Raw genomic sequence first — 20,483 nt, forward strand, 5'->3', positions numbered from 1 at the left:
AATTAGGTATCTTAAATACACCAAAAGGTGTCCTAAACTTTGAAATTTTCTTATAAGTTAATTAAGTTAAAATTTTGTGAAGCAATACTTTAATCTAGGCCAACAATCATTGCCTTGTTACACACATTCGGGCATTGTGCTTATAATTTGATCCGATTCATATGATAATAATAGTGATTACAATGGGTTTAGGTTTGACAACATTGCCATAAGATTGGTAGTTTTCACTTTTGCTACTGTTTTTAATTATTATTATTATTTTTTTAAAATATTAGGTCATAAATAACTTCTTAGTGGAATCTATTAACACCATAAAGAAATAAAAATCCCTATTATTTTCATTATATAGATTATTAATTAATATTATTTATATTAATATGCCAAATATCAAAAAGGTCTCATTTAAATTTTTTTACTTTAGACCTCAACTTGCATCAAGAAAGTCTAGAGAGAGGGTGGAAGGGAAGGGAAGGGAAGGGAAGGGAAGGGCAACGGGAGTGATGGTGAAGAAGATGAAGAAGAATATATGAGAATGGGGTGGTCAAATCATGTGGGGTGTCACAAGCTAGAGTTAAAAATAGAGATATTTCTCAAAATGTGTGCAACTTTTACAAAAAATTTAATTCCGATACATCATTCATTTTAATTCCCAAATCATGTTTTTGAGCGAGTTTTCCTTTGAAAATCACTGGTAAAATGACGATCTTGTTGGTAAGAAAGTGACGAAGCCGTCGATAAAATCAATTTTTGGGAATTAAAATGAACATTGTACCGGACTCGGAATTTTCACCCTTAAAAATGTTGAATAACTTTGTAGAAACGGGCGCCCTTGTCAATTTATGGGGTGCCCGTAACACCCACCAAATTTTATGCCACGTCGTCACGACAAGTTAACTAAATAAAGCATAAGAAAGATACAAGGGTGAGTGAGTCGGTCATTTTGGTGAAGAAGAAGAGGATGAGTTCGTTAGCAGCCCCAAGGACCGAGTCGACTCACTATCGTCTTTACGAGTTCGCCAAAACAGCCCTCATTAAGATTTTCGTCTCCCCCTACGCCACGGTCCTCTCTCTCTCTCTCTCTCTGTCTCTCTGTTCGTGTGTGTGTGTGTGTGTGTGTGTGATTCGATCTTCTATTTGAATTTTGAACAATTAGGTTTGCGATTTGTATTGCGGAGCTGGAGTGGACACAGAGAAGTGGGACGAAGCTCAAATCGGCCACTACGTTGGAATCGGTAAAACAAAAGCTTGAAATTTGGGTAAATTATCTTCCAAAAAATTCTTCAATTTCATAGTTTGTTTGATTGAATTTTGCTATTTTGTGGTTTATAGATGCTTCTTCATCAGGAATCAGTGAAACTCGAGAGATTTGGGAGAGTCAGAGGAAACCTTACACCGCAGATTTCTTCGAAGTCGATCCTTCCGTGGTGAGAAAATTCTTTCCCTTCTCCTGAAGTCTTACAAACAACCATGGTTTCATAACTCGGTTTGGCGTCTCGTCTCGTTCATGGACGAGACCGAGTTGTCTCGGACGACGTAAACCATGCAACTCGGTTTGGAATAATTTAGTCATATATATTTATATGAAAATAAATTTAACCTTTTTTGTTATAAAATAAAGCAGATTAGAACATTTCTAATCATAAAATTTTATTTTGTAAGAGCTGCTATCTGCACCCCAACTTTTACTTATTACACCCCAATTTCGGAAATTATTTATCACACCCCAAATAAAGATTAAACACACTCTTCCAACATTAGAAAAGTTTGGCTCTAATTATAATCTCAACATCACAAAACATTATCACACTCGTTCATACTTTGATTACAAATTATGATTAGGCTCACATAAAATTCTATATCCAAAAAAATAGATATCTAAAAAAAAACAAAAACAGGAGAGCTTCTATTGGCACCTTAACTTTTACTTATTTTCAATCATTCACTTATTTTCTTTATTTTTAATGGAATTTTTCCCAAAACGTGTGCAACTTATGTCTAAATTTCGGTTTTGGTCCATTGTTCATTTTAGTTTCCAAAACATGCATTTCGAGTGAATTCATCACTTTTATAATCGATACTGAGATGACTTGGGTGAGTGGATGAGATTTACAATTACACCCTTTTATTAAAGTTGACACCTTTCTCTTGTTTTTGCATTTGCAGGAGAATTTAGAATCTTTAGTGCAAGAAAAGGACATCTCTGCCGATATTGTTTGCTGTTTGCAGCATTTGCAGGTTTCATGACATCTGATGTTTAAATGTTTCTTTGATTGTTACCATGGTTTCAAAACTCGGTTTGATGTTTCATCTCGTTCATGGACGAGGCCGAGTTGTCTCGGACGAGTCAATGTTTCATGGACGAGATAATCCAATAAACTCGGTTTACAATTATTTATTCATATATATATATGAAACTAATTATATTTTTTCTATAAAATAGGGTAGATTAGAAAATGTATAGGCATAAAATTATATTTTATTTAGATAAAATGTAATTATGGATTTAAATTCTAAATAAATAAATGTTTTAAATAAAATATACAAAATCTTAATTGACTCGGTCGAGTGTTACTAACTCGGACGAGATTTCCAAAATCTTGTCTGAGTCATCTCATTTATCCCATGATATTCCACACAGTTGAGACTCCATATTTATCTGTCTCGTTCATGGACGAGATTTGAAACCATGAATTGTCTTGTTTTTCGCATTATGTGCTTGTTCTTGCATCTTTAAGAAACAATTTCTATGCAGTTGTGTTTCGAAACCGAAGACAGAGCGAGAAGTCTTCTCCGAAATGTGTCGTCCATGTTGAAACCAGGGGGCTATTTCTTCGGTATTACCCCGGACTCATCTACCATATGGTATGGATTTGAAATTTGAATAGTTTTTTTTCCCTTCTGTATTGGATCAATGTTTACAGAGGCGTTTGAGGCTTGAGCCTGGAGGCACTCCAAAAATGCATTGAGGCGGTAGGTTGAGGCATCTACACACTTGAGGCGTTGATGAAGTGTAAAAAAAATGTACACCTCAGTTGAGGCGTAGGCTTGTGTTGTAAATAGAAATTATTTTATTTAACTTATTTTTATTTCCATTTTAACTATTATTTTACATCTGTGCTTTCCTATACTACTAAATATGTTGTTGTATAGGTATAAATTAGAAATTTCTACATTTAAGCCTGGTTTTTTTTTAATGTATTTTCTATGACTTTGATTAGATTTTCTAATGCTAGGGTGCGACACATAGATATATATTCCAAAGTCCTCCAGACTGATTTACAAAGCCAACAAGTAGATTGATTTTCTACTCCCATTGTGTCATTTTCTAATTTTTTGTATATTTATGTATATATTTTATTTATTTAAAAATTTCATGCACCAGAGGCTTATGTAGCGATGATAATCCAATTGCCGCTTACTTCCATGAAAACGAAATCCAATATTTGAACATATTGTTTGGAGTTTTTTAGGTTTTGGCTTGTAGTTTGATGGTACCATTGAGAAGAAAGCATGTTACACTTCAATCATCAACCATTAATTTATGCCCATTATGTTTAAATTTGTTTTTAATTTTGAGACTGTTGCCCTATAAGTCTATTGGGACTTGGGAGGAGCTTGATGCATGGCGACAAACATAGTCACCATGTCGGAGTACAGGTTTAAAAATGACTAGTGAAAACTTCAGAAAAGAAATGGGCGTAAGGGAAAAAACACTATAAAAAGTAGAATATATATATATAAAGTTAATAACAAAAAATATATATGAATAGACATTTTTCTAAGTTTTCAACATACTTTGAGCCAAAGAAAAACACACTTCTGTTCTTCTTCATCCTCTCGTTTGTTTCCTTCTCTCTAGTTTATATGGCTAGTAGATTTTCCTGTTTGAGTACCTTCTGAGAAAACTTTTAAGGGCTAATGCCACAAAAGAAGAAATGTGTTCAAAACCAAAAACAAAGGTACATTTTTTGTGTTTAAAACATAAAAAAGTTAGTTTCAAATGTTAAAATGGAATTTTTTTTTTTTTTTGTTTAAAATTCGCTAGAGGGACAAAATGCATTTTAAACACGACTTTGGAAAACAAATGTCATTTTTTATGACTGGTGAGGAATACTTGACTGAAAAGGGAGAACTTCTAATTTCAACTTCTCCAAGTGGTATTCTGCAAGTACCGTGAGATTCTCTATGGTGTTTTAGTAGATCTCACAGTCAAAGCTTCCTCAACTTTGTTTTCAGGGATCCAAATTTGCCATTATTTTCAAGCATTGTGCTGCGGTCTTCTGAAGAAGACTGAATTTCCTGTTACCACATCCTGTTCCATACGCACATTGCATACGTAAGACGTCAGGTGTCTTGGTACCAATAGGGGATCTCTTCTACATTTCATGTGTGCCTCATGTACACTATGCTGCTAGAGAAGCAGTCTTTGCAAGAACTACGAGGAAGTGTTCGCTTACTGCTATAATTTTATTTTTGTTGCAAACAAAATCATTTGTTGATTGATGCCCACATTCTATTTAGGATTTGAACATGTCACTATTGAAAAAGGACCAGAGAGGAACTTCAAGAGAACTTGGCATTGGTTTGTGTGCCAAAAATACAAATAAATTTTTAGGTGTAATCAAATAGAAATCTAATCTAAATTTTGGTACTTGGTTTCTCTTATTTTAATCTTTACTTTTTCCTGATAAAATATTTGTAATCCTTTAGTTTGGGATAAAACCAAGTTCCGATTTTTGTTACTAATAATTATGTGATCATTGTAAATATTTTAGGGCAAAGTACCAAAAGAATGTTGAAGCTTCACACAACAAAGCAGGTGGTATGAAGCCCAATGTAGTTCCCAATTGCATCCGATCAGAGAGTTACATGATCACTTTTGAAGTTGAGGAAGAAAAGTATAAACCGAAGAAGATCTTCAAACTCTTAATTTATTTTTATTTTTTCTTATCCTGGTTTTCTTAGAGTTTTTTTTTATGGGCCTTGTGAAAGTTATTCCCAATTGATTATACGATTCCTTTTCAGGTTCCCTTTCTTTGGGAAAAAATACCATCTGAAATTTGCTAATGATGTTGCTTCTGAGAACCAGTGCTTGGTCCATTTTCCGACCTTGATCAGGTTTTATATATATAAGAATTTTTCTTTTTCTTTCTTTTGATATTGAATTTCCTATTATTTACTTTTTTGTCGTGGTCCACTTAGAGCAACTCCAACGCACTAGGGCTCGGGCCCTTTATCTTCTCCCAACTGCCATTTTACAAAGCCAGAGCCCTCCGAAAGCACTCCAACACACTCCGACTCTGGCTCTCTAGTTTGAAATATTTTGGAGAGAGAGAAAGTGAGAGAGACAAAAGAAGAGAGTGAGTTTCTCTACCTATTGGTGGTAAAAAACGATGGCAGTTGTGAAACATTTTACTGTAGCTGAATTTGTGGAGAGTCATTTTGGCTATGGTAGGTTGGACTGAAGATCCCTTGAATGGGCAAAATCACTCTCCACGCTAAAATGCCTAGCAGATATGCCTATTTGTGTTGGAGTTGCTCTTACAAAGACTAATTAACAAAGATCTGATAATATTGTGTTCATTAAATCAGGTTAGCCAGAGAGGTGGGTCTTGAGTACGTGGAGATTCAAAACTTGACCGAGTTCTATGATGATAACAGGTAAAATATGTATGTGCATGTTTTTGTTTCTGATATAAACTATTAGTCTTAGAGTTGTCCTTTGTAGTTGTGGCTTTTAGGCACCCTTTTAAATAATTTGATTGTTTGATCCGTAGTTTAGGTTTTTTTGTTTATATAATCTTTTATCAAACAATTTTTTTATTTTTATTTTTTTGTTTCACTCTCTTCTTGATTTTCCTTGTAGGAGCTCATGTGCTTAACTTCGTTTTCTGTATCCATATTTCAATGTGTATGTGGGATTGACAAGCTTAAAGTGTTTTTTGAATGTCTCTTGAAGGGCACAATTTGCAGGCATGCTTCTCGGTGCTGGTCCAAGCTTTGTGGATCCTAGAGGAAGACTTCTTCCACGCTCCTTTGATGTTTTAGGTGATGCAGTCACATCTCGTGTTCCTACATTAACATATCATAAGAGACCTATTTTCCTGTCTCAATTTATATATTCTCCCAACTTCCGTATTTCCATTGTTGCAGGATTATATACCACATTTATATTTCAAAAGCCTGATCCAGATATTGTCCCCCCGATTATGACCCCCACATTGGAGGAAGAGAGTCACATTCATGAAGACGCAAGTGTTTCCGATTATTTAGAGAGCTTTCATTTATGATTTGTTTTGACTTAGCTCTGTATCTCTGATATTGTGTTCTGTTGATGTTGTTGCAGGAGTGGCAAGGAAGCAGTTGGAGACACCAGGTATCAATTAAGGATGATGAAAAGAAGGGTCACATTGAGCCAGCTATTGGCATCAGTGATACAATACCAGAGCAGGCGAAAGGCATATTGGGTCCGGGGCCAGCGGATCTTCGGTTCTCGGAACCCTTCTGACCTATACACACATGCTGGGTTTGGCGGTTGTTGACTTCGAAAATTTGCAATGTTGGACATGGTTTTGTGCAGTAGCTCCTTCAAGCGTTGTGATACGTACATATGTGTAGGAGTAAGGAGTAAATGTAGTAACGTGTTCGCCCGCCAATGCAAATAAAAAAAAGTGTAATGTAGTTAAAGTGCATAATTAATTAGATGTAGTTATTTGATAGTGGGAATTATGAGTGTCTTAAGTGGGTTAAGATGATAGGTAGTTTTTCAGTTATTTTAGGATTTTGTCGTATATTTAATTCTTATTTAGTATGAATGAAATTTATCGAGAGAACAAATATGAAGAGTTACGTGCTTACTTGAATCAGATCATAAAAATAATAAAAAAGATGAAAATGAATGAAATTGATCTCGTTCGAGAGAGATTGGACCTCCTAAATGACGGTGAATCTCCAATCCAATTAAGGACTTAATTATTATTATTATTTTGTGGATAATTTCAGTAAGCATAAGAGGAATTTTAAATACAAGAAAAAAAAAATTTATCCTAATTACACATGCCTCTAAACTACCCCGCCAAGCCCACTTATCCCAACTTCTCTCACAACAAGGCTATGATCTCATGCATCCAATCCCCCCCCCCCCCCCCCCCCGATTCCATACATTATATACTATAATAAGGTATCGGTATCCTACTCTTATCCCCATAGATAGGCACATATCATTCCATCCCTCTTAAAAGTGATCTCGTCCTCAACGTCAGAACCTCTTATATCCCAAATGATGTTGGAATTAATTACATCCATCTTCTAAAGGTACTTGTCTTTTGAAATTAAAATTTTCATCCTTGCAATCAACTTCTTTGATCCTTGTGTATTCGTACTTCTCGAAAACCATTGATTTGATAATGAATGCATTGATTTCAACTAGGAATATGTCTTCAATTTGTTTTTTCTCTTCAAAATTTTTCTTCACATCAACATTGAACTTCTTCAAGGCATCAAGTTACTAAGATTTTCAGAGCATTACTTTATTTCTTTGGATAAGATTTTCAATTAGACAATGACATTTCTTCAATCCATCACACACATCAACGAGCAAAATTCCTTCAACTCATCATCCATTAAATCCATTTCCATCCAAGGATTGTCGTTCTGATACCAAATGTTATTTGCCTACTTAAATTAGATCACAAAAATAATAAAAAAGATTAAGATTAATCTTATTCAAGATAAATCGGACCTCATAAACCACCAACTCGAGATGGTAAATCTCCAATCTAATTAAGGGCTTAATATTTTTGTCTCTCGATAAATTTTTTTTTAAGCATAAATTTTTTTTTAATACATAATATATTATTATTATTATATATATATATATATATATATATATATATATATATATATATATATATATATATATATATTTTAAAGAAAAAAACCTAACCAAATACTTGTCTAAACTAACTCATAATCCTACCCTTTCAAGGAACCACCCCATAACCCTTATATCCCAACTTCTCCCCAATAAAGCTATGATCTCATGCATCGAACCTATTCTACCCCCATTGATTCCATACATAACCTCATTCACATCCTTATAGATGGACACATATCAGTCCTTTCTTGGATTAAAGACTCCCCATCTTGAATTGGTGATTTAGGAGGTCTAATTTCCTTCAAAGAGATCAATCTCAATTTATTTATTCTCTTATATTATTTTTTTACTTCGATATAAGTAGAAACGTAACACATTGAGAGAAAACAGAACTCAAGTTTCTGATGATGAAACACAATCATTTAGGAGGTCTAATTTCCTTCAGGGTTTTTTTTTTTTTTTTTCTTGCTTTTGGGTGACCAATGTAAATAAAATATTTTGACTGTTAAAAATCAAGCAAATTCTCCCAAAATATTGACCAGTGTAGAATTATCTGGGTCATTTTTTTTCCCCTGCTTTTGGTGACCATTGTAACTAAAATGTTATAATTGAAAGTAAAAAAAAAAATGTATCTCTCACGTGTTGTTCAAAATGCATAGCACGCCCGGTGGGACTCGAACCCACAATCGCCTGATTAGAAGTCAGACGCCTTATCCATTAGGCCACGGGCGCTTCTTTGGTATTTTCCATTACGATAAAGTTAATAATTCATTCTTTATATAATCTATATATATTAAGTCCGACGAAGAAACCCAAGTCCGAATCGTACGGTGGACGGAGGTCCACGTAAGTCACAATCCAACTGTTGATGTCAGAAATTTCTCCTTCTTAACATTTCCTTGGAATAAAGCTTACGTAGCATGTGTTGAGGTGTGGGAAGAGGGTTTCAATCCTCCAACCTAAAGCACGCGATCTGGATTAAGAAACCCCCTAATCCAAAAGTAGCTCAAACTGGGTGGCCATGAAATCTATGGCCGTGTTTTTACCCCCCACACGACATTAGGGTCAGACAAGCTTAATGACATGTCAACCACCAGAAAATAATAATAATTTACCAGTCTTTGTGTCACATTACATAAAATTATATAATGGTCTTTGACTTTGAGTGATGTGAATCAAGATCTTACTTCCCTTTGCTTTTTAGATTTTTTGTTTTCATTCCCACTTGACAAACTTAACTTGTCAATACATATGTTTTTTTTAAAGCCACGTCAAGTGAGTGATTCACTCGTTTTGACGTGACAAGTTTGAGAGTTGCGTGAAAATTCAGTAATAGTTCATTTTCAAAATCTTTGATAAATTCAAAAAAAAAATTTATTTTTTTAATTTGTGTGTTCTCTAGATTTGAGTTTTTCGCTAAAATTTATAAGGCTGTAGTGTTGAAATATTAATGTGGCAATCCAATTTGAGCTAAATCCTTTACTTAGTAAGGAAAATGTTTTTCATAATCTATCCCCAACCCATTTCCTTGATTAATAATGAAAACCACTCTTAAGGTAATTTGTTATTTATAGAGGATATCTCTGCGATGATAGCTTGACTCATTATATGCCAATATTAGAGTCGATTTATGGATCCCCTAGTCCAATAGCCGACCTGGAAGAGGGTTGCGTGAGATCACGTTAATTGAATAGAAACCTTAACTGGGTCCAGAGTCCAAACAAACCCATGGACTCAAATCAAATGAGAAAATAATAACCATATTGCCAACCCCTACCATTATTAGAATATACAGATGACAATAAGTACCTTTTATTATCATCATCCATAAATGTCTTATATTGATAAAAACACCAAGGTTATTTTAGTCTTTTTCTGTCATAAACTCCACTTCCATGGAGTTGAATGTTCAATTGATTATAAGTACCTAACCAACCAAAATAAGTATTATTTCCTTTATAAAAAAAAAAACGTAAATTTGAAAACTTCAGTAATTATTTGGAAAATAAAATATTGGACAGTTCTCAATGAATAATGAATCATTCAATTTATGACTCTTTACAAATGATAGCCCTACCGAGTATTTTTATTTAAATACAAATTAGTATAACATTTTATAATCTCAAAATTTTGATTTTTTTTTCAACCATCACCATCCATTTCAGCATCAGTAGTACCATTATTAATTTGCTTTCCAAAAATACCCATATATAATAGACTTGTATTATTACTGTTTGGACAATTTTACAATTTATAGGAAATGCCTTTAAAACCATCCCTAAACTTCACCTACGCAAGGTTAGCATTGTCAGTCCCAAAACCCTAACATGTTAGCAAAACAATAATAGATATTTAAAGAGGATCAATAATGTCAAAACCCTAACATGTTAGCAAAACAATAATAGATATTTAAAATCAAAAGATGATGGATGAATATGACACAATAATTCAGTTTTAAGTTATGCATGAAGCTTTTAAGAGTATGAACTTCCTCATTTTACACTCTTAATAAATGTCAGCAGACCACAAGCTCACCTCTGGAACCTGGAGATTCAAGGTCTTCAACCATCTCAAAAATTTCAAGGAAAACAAGGGAAAACTCGAAAAGGCCGAATGTAGTAAGTAGGTTTTAGTCTTCAAGCTCAACAATTTTCACCACAGACGCCTCGCCTACTTTCTGGCAAACAACAACACGATCATGTGGCTTTATTAGGCCAGAAAGCTTTCCATGATCGAGAGCAACCTTCAAAACTGACTCAACCGACTCGCTTGTGGAATTTGTAGATTCAGCCTGCATAATAAGTAGGTAAGCACCAAATTTATGAAAATTTTAGCCAGGTGAGACATGAAGATTTCAAAATTATCAAATGTTGGAAGAATGTTATCATCATCATCGTGAAAGCCAGCTTATCCTAAAAATTTGAGGTCAGCAAAACAAGTTCTAGTATGTGAGCAGGGGCACCTAGGCGGGTGTTTTGCATTCCAAGTTTTCAGTTAAGTGGCTCAGGCAAAGAATTGGACAATCAATCTCTTAAAGGGGATGGCAGATGGAAGGCTTCATGCCATCATCATGTGAAATAATATATTGATTCTTTTACAAGTAAATAATGAAGATCTGATTTCATTTTATTTTTTTAAATTATTTGATGAGTAAACTTGTCTTTGAACCTATGATCTCAAAGTTGAGGTTACAATAATATGTAAACCGAGCTATGGCTCTAAAGCCCAAATAATGTAGGGATGCTGATTCAATATGAAAGGGAAAACAAGTAAACTCCCTCCACGTCTTGTCAACATCACAAGCAACCAGGGGAGGACCCACCAAGGAGACAAACTTCAATCGACTTCATCAAAAAGCAACTCAAAGAAATAATTGCAAAACAAATTGTGCGACCTTCATCTCCTAATGCTATTTATCAATCAGTTCTAATAAACTAAGGGATCTAGGCCAAACTCTTGAGGGATGAAGCAATCACATTAAGACATTGTAGAACTGTTTCTTCTTTTTATCTAACAAACAGAATGGAAAATACGTGGCCCCTGAACAGCACTGCTTGTTACAACTACTTACAATGATATAAGCATGCACGTATATACATAAATCCATGAAGACGTCGTGTTTTTGTGTTGAGAATCTCATGTTTCTTCAATTTAAATATGGGAGAACGAAGTTAAATGTACATATTTATAACTAAAGATCCTAACAAAACCATCAGAATGATGAAAATGATTAAAACTTTCCAACCTGACAATTAAAAAAAAACTCAAACTGACCAATGGTTGTCGATTAAACTTAATGACATAAGATGATTGTAGAATCCAATTGAGGTATATTCTCATAGAATTTCAAGTTATATAAAATAAAAGGGCCAGAAATAGTTATTATTAAATAAAATTAAGAAAATTAACTTACTGGATGACGAGGATCTGCAAGCATGGGGAAAAGGCCTCTAACAATAAGTGATTGCCTTGCCTGTCAATTCATCACCGAAAGGAACACATCGCCATCAATAGCTCAATTGAGTGAGACAGAAAATGAAATGTGTTTTTTTTTTTTAAATAAATCTTTAGTGTTGTGGGACATTAATTAGTAAAGGGAAGTCATATACCAATGATTGATTTAATCCATGATCCATCACCACATGATCTAACAACGTTGACAAAGTAAACTACAAATGAATAGAATCAGTGGCATACCTCAAAGGCACCAGTAAAACTCCACCGGAGTTGATTCGTTTTGAGCCGAGGGATGACAACTGATAGCACAGGCATTGTTGGCCTATACTTTGCAATCAATCTGCATTCGTGAAAATTTTATTAAAGGTCATGGCCAACAAATGGAAATTTACATGACAAATTGCAATAAAAGATGCACCAGCAAGCAGATAATCAAAACTTTCCCCCCACACAAACAATTGCAGTTCAGTACCTAGCAGCCCTTCCAGATGAAGTGAAGACGATTAAAACAGATGCCTTTACCTTAATTGATGCACGAACCTAGATATAATATCACGATTATGAGCTTAAGAAAGAATAAAAAATTGCATAGAATTCTAAACTAAACAAAAATATCACTGAAGTTGACATAATCAAAGTTTCTTTTAATGTTACCGCAGTGGAAGCAATAGACTCCAAGTGAGTCATTGGTTCTCCGACATATTTCACAGTCTTCTTGAAATACAGGTCCTGGTTAAAGACCTTCTCTGCCTGAAAATTCCCCAAAGATACCATAAAGATAATTCTAGTTGTGGCCTTTAATCAGAAATTAAGTACCTATAATAAAAAGTGGCAAAAGAAACAGTCCATCGAATAAGAGCTAGTGCTAGAGTTACCTCGGCACAGATTTTGCCAACAATGGAAATGGTCTCAATGGGATACAATCCTCGCAGAGTCTCAGCACCTAGAAGAATGGCATCACTACCTGCACCAATTGAAAAAAAAAATGGGTCATGATGCAAAAGTTCTCTTCCCCTTAATAGTCTGGATCTGGGAAAAGGGTATGGTAGGTTTATGGCACTGTGGTTCCCTTCCAAAACCAAAATCAATGGAAATACAAACTGCCATCTACTTAACACCAACCATCGTCATGTAGAGATGGTAAAAAGAGTATAGAGCAGTCGCATGGAATGACTTGAGGACCACAAGTGCCACATATAGCAAGAGTTCCCCCATTATAACACTAACATACCATCCAACACAGCATTAGCCACATCAGTTGCCTCAGCACGAGTTGGTCGCAGATTGTCAGTCATACTGTCCACAACACGAGTAACCACTGCTGGCTTTCCAGCCATGTTACACTTGTAAAGAGCAGCCTTTTGAAATAAAAACACCTGCAGATATTAGAGCTGATTATCAGCAGGCCCTAGTTGGCTAGCACAAATACACAATAACAGTTATGTAGTGAAGTGCAAAGAATGTCTGCACTGGAATATATAAGAATTTTCTTCTTACAAATTCCTGATGTCTTATTATTTATCCAGGATCATATAGTCACAGAATTCATCAGATTTTGGCAAAAATTCGAAGAAGAAAAAATTGTAAGAAAGAGGATCCGCCTAAAAATTTGATGATTAATGGCTGGTTGGAAAAATCGGCGACTTTTTGAGTTAATGGCTGACAAAGTCAAAATATGGCTGATTTTTCCAAAATTTAGTGATTTTCAATCTACCCATCATCTCGGTCCTTTTTTCTTGTTAAGATGGAAAAAAGTGATTTTTTGGGTGGAGGATAGTTAAAGTGATTTTTCAATCTGAGTTCAAGTGATTTTTTTCCACTTCAATTTACTGATTTTTAAATCTATCCATCAGCTGACATTCTAGGGCTCCTGTTTTTTAGGAGTTCTGTGTTCTTTGAAGCAAAAAGGGATCTTCTTTTAAGACCTCTGGGGGAGGTGAGATTGGGTTTATAATCGTATGGGTAGCACTTGATTGTTCTTTTTCCCTTTTTCTCTTTGTTTGTCTTGTAGCTTAGTTCCACTCTGGGGTCTCAATAAAGTTTTTTACCAATTAAAAACATAAAAATAATAATAACTGAACTGACCCCCGCCAAATAATTGCCAAGTCTGAATATGGTTACCATGCCCAGTATAGGTAGGAGGACCATTATCAAAATGGCAGTTTTGGATGATAGTCAGCAATCAAGACCATGCAAAATAAAACAACTTCCACCATGAAATGCAACCAGATTGAAGCACCATCCAGCATGATTCAGGTTCCTCGGAAAATACCAATATACCATGAACTAATGAATATCGGGGAAAAAAAAAAAAGGAAATCTGTATCCAGGTGAAAATAATACCAAGCTAGTGCATGCACAATGCCGACAAAGGCACCAACTGGATTGTCAATCACATAAATTCTAACCAGATCGGGGGTTATTATTCCATGGGTTTGACCCAAGCAAAACAAATAGAACCACACCAACCCAAAAATATAGGCGTATAACTAGTACTACGGTATGAGCTCCCAACGTCTCAAGAAAAATAATAATCAAGTCCAAACTTTTTAACCATCCTCTGGTGTATATGGAACGAAAGAAATTACCACATTTTTTAAGGAAAGGGGAATTTTGTGCCAGTAATAATCATTTTCACTTTGGAGTAGTTATTTTTTGGGGGCAAGTTGTTTAAGTTCTTTAAGGGAGATTTTTCCGAAGATTTTCTTGTGAGATGGGAATATGTTTGTAAGTTGACCGTGTTGTAGGTGTCCTGTTGATCATTGTTATCTTTGTTCTGCTGATCATCTCAACCTCCCTTATATTAATAAAATATTAGTTATAAAAAAAAAGTTCTAACCATCAACAAGAAGAATAAATTTCACAGAAGAAACTGGACCACTGAAACTAGCGAGGGGATTAGAACAAGAACAAACCCACTAGTACGATATATACTTGAAAACCAAACCAACATGGGACATCGTAGATCCCATATATTTTGAACATTGGAAAGCAACAGTCAACAGAAATTTCAAGGAAGCACAAACAGAGACAAAACAAACCTTAAGGAGCATGAATCTATAGATCATACAGACTTTATTAGTACTAAATAGTTTGTTAGTTCAGGACCCTAACCTTCTCAGGTGGGAGATCAATGCCAAGATTTCCACGAGAAAGGATAATACCATCTGCTTCTTGTAGGATTTCATCAAAATGGTTTAAGCCCTGCAAGAAATTATGGCGAAAAGACATGCAAGTTTACATTCTGAGAGACATGCAGCTTTGAAACTCCGAATTTATAGCTATAAAGCTAAATCGATTGAAAAATTGAGTTCCAAGGAACCAAATTCTCCATACCACTCACCTCTACATTTTCAATCTTTGCAAAAATCTGCGTTTGATGAAGGTCGCCCAATTTAGAAAGATATTCCCGGGCCTGCATTAAGAAGAAATAGAAGCCCTTCATATAGAAAAACATAAATGGAAAGAGAATACAAGTATTGCTCAGCAGTATATGAGACATGTAGACTGGATATGTTTTTTTAATAATTGTAGGATGATGGAAAGGTAGGTTCGTAAAGATGGACTTCCCAGTACAGTGAACCTACAAAGTACAAGAAAAATAAATTTAACAAGGGGCCATCAAGAAAATTACTTACTTGGCGAACATCTTCTGCATGCCGGGTATATGACAATGAGAGGAAATCAATATTGTTTCGAACACCCCATGTACTTATGACCTGAAATGGTTGTTGCAAATTAAATTTCCATCATAAGCATTCACTTAGTAATTTGAGGCATACAGCACAACATCTACTATACTTTAACAAGAGTACTTTAACAAGTATTCCGGTTTACTTCTTATCACTGTTTTCGTTGCCTAAATCAGTGGAAGTTAGGATTGAAAGACTCATGAAGAATTTTCTGTGGAATGACAATAATGGGGGAAGAAAGTATCATTTGGTGAATTGGAAGATGGTTTGCACCCCTAAAAAGAATGGAGGTTTGGGGATTAGAGGGTTAAGACTAACGAATAAAGCTCTCCTGGGCAAGTGGCTTTGAGGTTCGGGGAAGAGAGAGATAACTTGTGGAGGAAAGTGATTCAGGCGAAATATGGAGAGAAGAGATTTGGTTGGTATAGTGATAAGGCTAGAGGCACTTACGGGTGTAGTGTGTGGAGAGGTATTCTGAAGGGAGTCGACAAGTTTGATAGGGAGGTTAGATATAAAGTTGGGATGGGGGATAAGGTTAGATTTTGGGAGGATTTTTGGTGCGGAACTTCACCCTTGTCTACTCAATTTCCATCCTTGTACGCTTGCTCTTTGAAAAAAAATAACACAGTAAGGCAATGTCTGGCTCGAAACGGGACCACAGATTCTTGAGATTTGGGATTCAGGAGGAATTTCAATGATTGGGAACTGACGGAGGTATCATCTCTTCTAGATCTTCTTAACCCGATTCAATTAAGAGAGAACGAGCAGGACAGGAGGGAATGGTTCAAGGCTAAGGATAAGAAATTCTCGGTCAAGTCATTCTATTATCGGTTACTTCCGTTGTATGAGGTTTCCTTCTCTCCGTCTATTATTTGGTCAGCTATTGTTCCTACTAAGGTGTCATTCTTTTTATGGCTGGCTTCTCTGGGCAGGGTCCTTACCTTGGATAATTTAATCTATCAGGGGTGGATAACTCCAAATTTCCGCTATCTTTGTTCTAGGGATGGGGAGTCGGTCAACCATATCCTTATTCATTGTACGTTCTCCCGTGTTATTTGGTCATTCTTCTTATCTCGTTTTCAGGTGGTTTGGGTTCTTCCCCTATCGTTTTTTGCTCTTCTAGAGGGGTGGAGTTTCAATATCTTCTATTCTAGAAAGAGGCTTCTCTGGGCTATCCTTCCATCCGCCATTGCTTGGGGTCTCTGGAGAGAGCGCAACAACAGGATATTTCTTAACAAGGAGAGTTCGACTCACACAGTGATATTAGAGATTATGGGGTTTCTTTTCCTTTGGTCGAAGATGAGTAAAGATTTTGAGGGAGTGAGCTTCCAAGATTTTGTGTTTAATTGGGAAGCAATTTGTCATTAGTTCCTTCTCTTGTTTGGAATTGTATTTTCTTTTCTTTCGTTTTTTTGGTTACACAACAAAAAAGCTAATTGAAAAAAGATACAAAGCTATGAATAATACCTAACAACTACAAGAAAAACTGAAGCAAAAAAAAAACGGAGTCATATTCAATAATTATTTTAGTGGGGTCCATAAGTTAAAGACGAAATATAAATAAAAAAGACCCTCCAAAGGGAACAATCGATAAAAGCAGAAACAAGTCCTCGCTTGGCCAAAATGAGAAGGAAAAATTCTGTATTCAACAGCTAAATCACCTGTTGACACAAGAGAGTCGCAAAACATGATTTTGATTCATTCAATAACATATTTAAAATTCCCTTCGATCCCAAATTCCATGATTTTGCAGGGCAAGGACATTCATGAACTAGTTGATCTTTATTCAAAGGAAGTAGTCATGGGTTTTGACATTATCACTAATAGCATCATTAATTTACATTAACCTTTTTTATAAGTAAATATCTTGACTTACATTAACTATTACATATGAAAATCTTTGTCACCTTTACAAACACAAAAACTGCACTTTCATCCATAGAACGCACTCCATTCAAAACACTCGCATGGTATAATGATTAGAGCTGCTCACCTTCGATAGTCCGCTAAAATTGATCGGCAACAGCTTTGAACTGGCTTCTTTATCTTGGTCTGGAGTTAGAACAACAAGTGCATCAACCTCAAGTGAAATCGCACGCTCACTTTTATTGAAGACTTGCAACTCTGGACCCACTGTATCTAGCATAACCTGCAGAGACAAAAAAGAAATCCAATAGAAATTCAACGTTCATTAGAAAATCAAACTAGAAAAACCCAATTGGACCAAACAATTAATTTATCTTAAAAAGTTAGCAAAGACCTGAACTGAAAAAAAAAAAACAAATTAACAGGAGGACTTAAACCCATTGCTCAATTGGTTTGAAACTTTGCAACGCAACTTTGAAGTCGTGGATTCAAGTTCAGCTTACCCATCAAAAATAAAATTAGAAAATAGAAAATTAACAGGAGGAAAAAAAATAACAAATGAGTGAACATTAGTAATGGAATAAGAAGGGATGGGCTATATACCCACTTTTCTGCTCATCTCACCCACTGAAACGCAATTTTCTAATGTACAGTGAAATTACTCGTCACATCCACTTAAAAAAAGACTAACTTTGTGTTCACTAGGAAGAAAAGATATCAAAAATTTTCATTGAGACTCGGTAGTCAGTAGGATCCTATTGAATCTACCTGAAAGGACTCAGTGGTAACATACTAACTGGGACACTATAGGAACCTATTGAATCCTCTTAGGTAGATTCGATAGAATCCTACCGAATCTATGTTGCAAAATCTGGTATTGGCCTATAGAATGAGACTCCATTTGATTTTTTTACTTTAATTTTTTGGCTACCGAGATTTTCTAACAACTCCTAGATTAGGAGTTGAGGTTTCCACAATCATTTCTAACCTATTTTGCAAGTTCTAACGGTATTGTTTCTTGCACCATGCAATCCTTGACGAAACCCTAGTTGAAATTTACGTAGATACAAAGAAGCAGAATAAGAAAGATGGAGAGGCGAACAAGAAATACTGAAAGAGAAAATTAGATTCGGTCTCAATTCGATACATTTCTTATGTACACATGGGTGCTATATTGGATTTAAATCAGATTTTGGATCAATCTATATTGATTGACTGCCTTCATTATGTTGTTGCTAGCAAATAACAACTTTTTTTTTTTTTTTTTTGGGATCATCCAAATCATTCCCGGGATATAGGCGTATGAGTAAAACTAGAACTCCCCACTTTTTGGGTGGGTGAAAGCAACAAGTCCGTGAGACAAGCAAAAAAAGGTGGGTCCAATGGCACACCTCAATAAGACGCTATAAAACAGTACAGATCATTAAAAAAGGATTTATATAAGTAGGAAAGGGAGCTCACCGCGCAGAGTTTCTTAGTAGTCTTGACAGCCACCTTCAGGTTTCCGAGGGTCTCCTGGTGATAGTCGGCGTCTCCCCATGAGAAATCAAACCGTGCAACTACAACAAAACAAACAAATGAGGCATAAAAATCCCAACTTTGGAAATTAAACCAGCATTAGGATTTGAGTTTGGAGAAACTAAGCTCTAATTTAAACGTATTGTTTAACTAATTAGAAATAAAGCTCTCAGGAAAACTAGTTTAACGAACTCAAAGAAGAATTAAGATCAAAGTGCAGAATCCAAGAGATCATACCAGACATCCCGGCCTTGAGGCAGCCAGAAATCACATCCACAGATCTAGATTTCGGACCGAGTGTGCCGACAATCTTCGTCATTGCGGGAAAGAAATTCTGCAGAGTTCATCATGAAAATAAGATATAAAAGAAACCCAAATCAAGAAACCTATACTTCTCCATCCCCCAGCAATGATTTCCAGAAAACTAACAACACAAATCACATAAAGCAGAAATAGCAGAAACAAGAACTGATCAACTAAAAATCTCCATTATTTACAGACGAGATTACTTGTTTTGTATAATGGAGAGAAGATGAGAGATTGATCCATTGAGTGATCGATTACTTACAGGTTTGGATGGCTCAAGGACGGAAGCCATCCTGATGGGTTCTTCGAGGAGTAAGTGCGTTGCCTGCATCTTCGATTAATAGATGAATTTCTTTTGAGATTAAAACCTTCGATCGACTTCGACTTTGATCCAAGGGAGATGCAGCAGCGCAGCAGAAGAACAGAGGAAGAAGGCTCAAACTTGTTACTTGGGAGTTGGGACGCCTTCGACAGTGCGAGACGACTCCTTTCGATATTTAGGGCAGTGATATTGGTCAGCCTGGTTTTTATAATGCCAGGTTAAATAAATGAAGGACAAGAAGAAAGCACGTGCCCCATGCTTTCGCTCCACATGGAAAGTGATAGGTGGTGTGAAAGGGCGGGTTTGGAAACAAACCGGGCCCTATAGAGGTGGTAATTCCTATAGAGACATATATATTTCTATGTGGTAGGTGGGATTGGGGCATAGTTAGTAAATTAATAATATTCTTCCTAGTCAAAATTATCATTGATTTCAAATATTTAGATTAATTTATGTATCTTTGAATTTCAACGATTAGATCACGATTTGTACTCATATTTCGTAAGTATTTTAATAAAATATTTCGTATTTTTCTGTTCTTAGTTCCTACTTCAAAACTCAAGAGAAGGGAAAAAAATCCTAAATTGAAAATCGCCCTTACAAAAATGATTTGGCGAGCTTTCAGAATATATTGATGATGATCGTTAAGAACTTGAAAAGGAAGATGAAATTACACATAATTGTGAAAATATTCTTTTTTACGAGTTATTTGGTCCATCTACTTCACATTAATAACTTTTTAGAAATGACAATAATTTTTTTTTTTAAATTAACTAAGTTATGAGACATGATGATTTTAACATTAATTAGTATTATTGTGTTTTATACTTTTCATTTACATTGACTATTAGATGGATTAGAACTAAATATTTAATTGCGAATATATATTTTATTGGATAAATGTAATTATAGATTGTTTACTTGTTTACTTAAGATATTTTTAATT

At 35.2% G+C, this 20,483-nt stretch overlaps 1 protein-coding gene, 1 non-coding gene and 1 pseudogene across 4 annotated transcripts; 1 reads left to right on the top strand and 2 right to left on the bottom strand.

Annotated features, from left to right (window-relative positions):
* Positions 1 to 897: 897 nt before the first annotated feature.
* Positions 898 to 6,837, top strand: LOC147385950 (S-adenosyl-L-methionine-dependent methyltransferases superfamily protein). 2 transcript variants are annotated; one of them, XM_086423475.1, is made up of 11 exons: positions 904 to 1,060; positions 1,154 to 1,232; positions 1,330 to 1,424; positions 2,164 to 2,235; positions 2,753 to 2,862; positions 4,776 to 4,898; positions 5,026 to 5,118; positions 5,593 to 5,661; positions 5,960 to 6,048; positions 6,154 to 6,251; positions 6,347 to 6,837. In XM_086423475.1, exons 1-11 carry the CDS (start codon positions 959 to 961, stop codon positions 6,506 to 6,508), a joined length of 1,092 nt encoding a protein of 363 aa, XP_086279601.1. In that variant the 5' UTR covers positions 904 to 958; the 3' UTR covers positions 6,509 to 6,837. The 2 variants fall into 2 exon arrangements, with proteins under 2 accessions (XP_086279602.1, XP_086279601.1); XM_086423476.1 differs by lacking the exon at positions 6,154 to 6,251 and having other exon boundaries at positions 898 to 1,060.
* A 1,698-nt stretch (positions 6,838 to 8,535) lies between these two features.
* Positions 8,536 to 8,608, bottom strand: TRNAR-UCU (transfer RNA arginine (anticodon UCU)). Its single transcript has one exon. It is a non-coding gene; the product is annotated as a tRNA-Arg (tRNA).
* A 1,655-nt stretch (positions 8,609 to 10,263) lies between these two features.
* LOC147385952 (pyruvate kinase 1, cytosolic-like) lies at positions 10,264 to 19,727 on the bottom strand (annotated as a pseudogene). Its single transcript, XR_015171838.1, has 15 exons — positions 19,478 to 19,727; positions 19,147 to 19,243; positions 18,853 to 18,950; positions 17,398 to 17,674; positions 15,840 to 15,868; positions 15,472 to 15,633; positions 15,177 to 15,248; positions 14,948 to 15,037; positions 13,065 to 13,209; positions 12,709 to 12,797; positions 12,488 to 12,583; positions 12,306 to 12,373; positions 12,074 to 12,173; positions 11,790 to 11,849; positions 10,264 to 10,667 (listed from the first exon to the last, which is right to left on the bottom strand). The product of XR_015171838.1 is annotated as a pyruvate kinase 1, cytosolic-like (transcript).
* Positions 19,728 to 20,483: the final 756 nt, after the last annotated feature.

Source organism: Akebia trifoliata, chromosome 14, assembly GCF_017979445.1.
Source record: "Akebia trifoliata isolate Shusen 1 chromosome 14, ASM1797944v1, whole genome shotgun sequence".
NCBI lineage: Eukaryota > Viridiplantae > Streptophyta > Magnoliopsida > Ranunculales > Lardizabalaceae > Akebia > Akebia trifoliata.

Coding starts and splice junctions, on each gene's coding strand:
- LOC147385950 (XM_086423475.1), top strand. CDS start 959: ATGAGTTCGTTAGCAGCCCCAAGGACCGAGTCGACTCACTATCGTCTT. Junction 5,662..5,959: donor GAGTTCTATGATGATAACAG/GTAAAATATGTA, acceptor TGTCTCTTGAAG/GGCACAATTTGCAGGCATGC. Junction 6,252..6,346: donor AGAGTCACATTCATGAAGAC/GCAAGTGTTTCC, acceptor ATGTTGTTGCAG/GAGTGGCAAGGAAGCAGTTG.